Source organism: Nuphar pumila, chromosome 9 (assembly GCF_984573655.1).
Source record: "Nuphar pumila chromosome 9, dmNupPumi1.hap1.1, whole genome shotgun sequence".
NCBI classification, from domain to species: Eukaryota; Viridiplantae; Streptophyta; class Magnoliopsida; order Nymphaeales; family Nymphaeaceae; genus Nuphar; species Nuphar pumila.
Genome location: NC_143257.1, coordinates 110,317,068 through 110,321,035, shown reverse-complemented (window position 1 = coordinate 110,321,035; position 3,968 = coordinate 110,317,068). Strand labels below are relative to the sequence as shown.

Sequence of the window (3,968 nt, the reverse complement as noted above, 5' to 3'; positions counted from 1 at the left end):
AGGATCAGAAAACAAATTGTTATCCTTCATACTTGTGCTTTGTTGCAGCAGAGAAAATGAAAAGAACTAAACAGTAAAAGAAAAGAAAAAATAAGGAAAAAAAAACAGTGAGGGAAACACCAACATTTCCTCTGTTTTCTCCTACTTCAAGCTCAAGCCATCTCCAGGCACCCCCAAATTGCTTTACTTTGTTAGAAAAAAGAAACCAGACACCAAAATCCGAGCTCCCTAGGTCTAGACCGATTCATATTCAGTAGATTTGTGCACCAGAAACACTGTAAAAACTCAAGCAGATGGATCATGAATTAGAAACGCGGCATTGTCAGTCGCAGCATCGACTCTGAGCAGCTTTGCAGCTGCAAGAACCACATCGATCATACTGTATAGAGCATCAAGACCAGCTTCTTCCAGTGGCGCCACCTCATTAAGGTCGAAACCCAGCAAGATCGGAATTCTCTTCTGTTCAGTACTGATGGTGGCCATGGACGAGCAGTGGGCAGCCTCCAACATGATGGCTGCGGCAGCCCTGTCTTCGTTCCAAAGACACCGAGACGAGAAGTGGGAGACGAGTGAGAGACTGTGAGAGAGAGGCGAGTGAGGGACTGCATGCGAGAGAAAGATGAGCGAGAGACGAGAGAGAAACCGTAAAACAAAATGAGAAATTAGGGCCCCCGACCCTAATTAGGGTCGGGCCCCTGATTTAATAGCATTTACCCCCATTTGACCACCAAAAAAAGGCGCATACGGCTCACATTGAGGCACATTTCACCCTGAGGCGCACGCCTCAAGGCGTGTGAGGCGTGCACCTCAAGGCTTTTACTCTTTATACCAGCGCCTCAAGGCACAAAGGCCCTCGCCTTGAGGCGAGGTGCGCTTTTTGCGCCTTGAGGCGCGTTTTTAATAACACTGGTCTAGAGTGTCAAGAAGTACTATATCATGCTGAGTATTGATTTTCACTGATGTGGTCCCACTGCAGCATGAACAAGTACTAAAGAATTTTAACATAAAAAAGAAGCTGGTAGTGTGCGGAGAGGTCATTAAGAGTTTCAATGCAGGAATTACAACAAACACTCTGGAGATCAGTTTTTATTGGGCAGGAAAGGGAACACTCAGTATTCCAAGCTATTTCAGTGATACCTAGTAAGTTGATCTATCTTAAGTTGTTCCTGTATTATAGTGTTTACAAATATATGTGTTATCTGGTGTAATGATCCTGGCCACCAGGTAAGTTTTGCGTTGTTCATGCACTATAGTGTTGATGGATACATGTGTTATCTGCGCTACAGTTTATTTGTAACACAAGGCAAAAGATTCAGAAATACCTTTCTACACAGTAATGCGCATGTTGTATTTTGGTTAGCTGGAACCAGTCACCTATTTCTTTCAAGGTAATTTCTCATGGAGGGTTTTCCTAGAGATCTTCGATAAGTAGTTTTTCTTGAGAAGATCTCGTAAAAAGTCAATAGCTTTAAAACTTTTAAAAATAAAGATAAGAAAATAATAGGTTTGTATCATTTTTATTGAAAAAACTCGGCTTAATTATATAAAAAATGAGAATTTTAACAATAGTCATATGTTAATTTTTAATTTTTTTTTCAGGTTTACAGCATATAACGGTGATCCCTATGTTGCCATTATAGCCTATATCAAAGAGTTAATTCTTCCCGTTGTAACCTATAACGGCGAGATAGGGATCTCGCCGTTATAGCGGCGAGCTAGGGATCTCGTTGTCATATCCTATATCATCGTTAAAACAACATCGCCGTTAAAGATTGTCATGCCGCTATTGGTGCTGCCAGTTTTGGCGAGATTCATCGTTGGTGTTGGTTCGCCCTTTAATAGTGAGCTATAAATATCATTATTACTCAACAAAGGTCATTTTTTTCGACGACTTATCGACGAGAATTCTTGCTGTTATAGACCTATAGCGGCGAGAAAACTAGGGCAATAGCAAAGAGATATCTCGCCGCTATTGACCTGCATCCTTGTAGTGCCTTCACGGTATTGTAGCTAGGGGCATCAATGGTTTTGATTTGGTTCAAACCCAGGTGGAATCAGACCGAGCCCCGATTTTTGGGTATGGTATCAGGTCCGAACCTTGGTCTAATTGGACCCATCACAAGACAAACCATACTCGAACCCGATAAGAACTACGTGCACCAGACCAGGCCATACTCGGTAAAATAATATTTTTTTATCATTTTTACATTGAAAATTTGTGGGTCTTAATCGAAACTCGGGTTGGGCCCTAACTGACATAAATTTCGCAAACTATAGCCAGATCCATGTATTACTCCGACCTTTGGATTTGAATCTGAGTCTTAGTCGGGTCTTCTTATTTATCACCATATATACCTGATCCTTATAGGGTTTAGTATGGGTCAGGTCTGAGTAAACCCGATTCAGTTGACCGCCCTAATTGTAGCTAGCAAACCCACCGAGTAGTCTTTCGTTGATTAAAAATAAAAAAAATAATAATTCGTTTCAGGGGAAGTGGTGGTGGTGGTGGTGGTGGGGCACGGACCAGCTCCACGGCACTGTAGCTAGCGAACCCCACCGAGTAGAAAAGGGCCCTCGGGGGCTGAGAACCGAACTCTCCGAGTCATCGCCACCCTATACCTGTACGGCACCTTCCCCCATCGCAATATCTTAACGACCACGCCTTTCATTAGCAGGCGGGCCCCACCAAAGACGCGTCACCGGTGAGATCATTATCGCCTTCCTTGCGTGGAACCCACAATGGGAAGGTGCTTATAAAACAGCAAACACCTCCACGCGTTTCATACCCAAACTATCTTCATATCTCCCCTGTATTCTTCTCTCTCACAGATCTCTCATGGGCTCCTGCCTGTCCTCTCATGGAGAACCGTCCCCCACCCTGACGGCCAAGGTCATCCTGCCAAACGGGACCCTGCAAGAATTCTCCCTAGCCGTGACCGTTTGGCAAGCGCTGGAAACGAACCCGGCGTGCTTCCTCTGCAACTCGGATTCGATGTGCTACGACGAGCCCATCCCGGCCATGGCGCCCGACGACGAGCTCCAACTGGGTCAGCTCTACTTTGTGCTGCCGACCACCAAGCTGAGGCAGCCGCTCGCGGCCTCCGATATGGCTGCCTTGGCCGTCAGGGCTAGCGTTGCAATGAAGAAGAAGAAGAAGGGCGAGCGATCCGGTTTGTTCCGGGTTGTGCCGGTTGGAGACCAGGTGGTGTCGGGTGGGTTCAAGCCATGGCAAGGTGGTGGGCTCGGGAAAGTAGGGGTTAGGAAGTCCGGGTCGGTGCGTAGGTTTCAGAAGAATGCTTCTCTAAGGGCAAGGGTTGCTTGCAGATCGTTTAGGCTAAAGCTGAGTACGATTCATGAAGATGCCGCTGTCGATTGAAGCCTGATAATGGCAAGGAGCTTTTCTACGGAGGTGTACAAAATTGGGTTTTTTTGTTTTTGATCTGTTTGTTTTACCTCTCTATAGATTCCTAAAGTTTTTGCCTTTTTTTTTTTCCTCTTTTTATTTTTTGGGATAGTCTAAGGGAAAAGCTCCCTTTTTTTCCTCTTTTTAGTTTCTTCTCTTTACATAAATCATTGTTAATGAGTGTACTAATAACAGGAGAGTTGGTTAATTGACCATTTTTACTAATTTCAAAAATATGTATATATTGAGTTGAGATATTTCTAAATGCCCATCGTACGTAGTCTCTTTTCTTTTTTCAGATAATTCAACAAAAAAATGCCCCCTCTCCCTCATCACCCACTGCACATTGGTGGGCCTTCTGTTGGTAGGGTTCTCCTGTCCATTGAGAATTACACCCAGCTTTGCTGCAAGAGATGCCATTCGTGGGTTTCGAACTTGGTAACATTCATGAGTCACAACTACCAGACGAGCGCCCCCTTTTTGAGCGCATGGCAGTCAGTTTGGGTTATGGTGTTCCCATTATTTTCATCTCATCATGTCAAGTGGTGGAAGAAGAAGTCTTGGA

At 44.5% G+C, this 3,968-nt stretch overlaps 1 protein-coding gene across 1 annotated transcript; it reads left to right on the top strand.

Annotated features, from left to right (window-relative positions):
- The first annotated feature begins 481 nt into the window (after positions 1-481).
- Positions 482-3,376, top strand: LOC149828855 (uncharacterized). The gene is made up of 2 exons (XM_090017156.1): positions 482-579; positions 2,830-3,376. The coding sequence occupies exons 1-2, from the start codon at positions 482-484 to the stop codon at positions 3,374-3,376; spliced, it is 645 nt and encodes a 214-aa protein (XP_089873282.1).
- Positions 3,377-3,968: the final 592 nt, after the last annotated feature.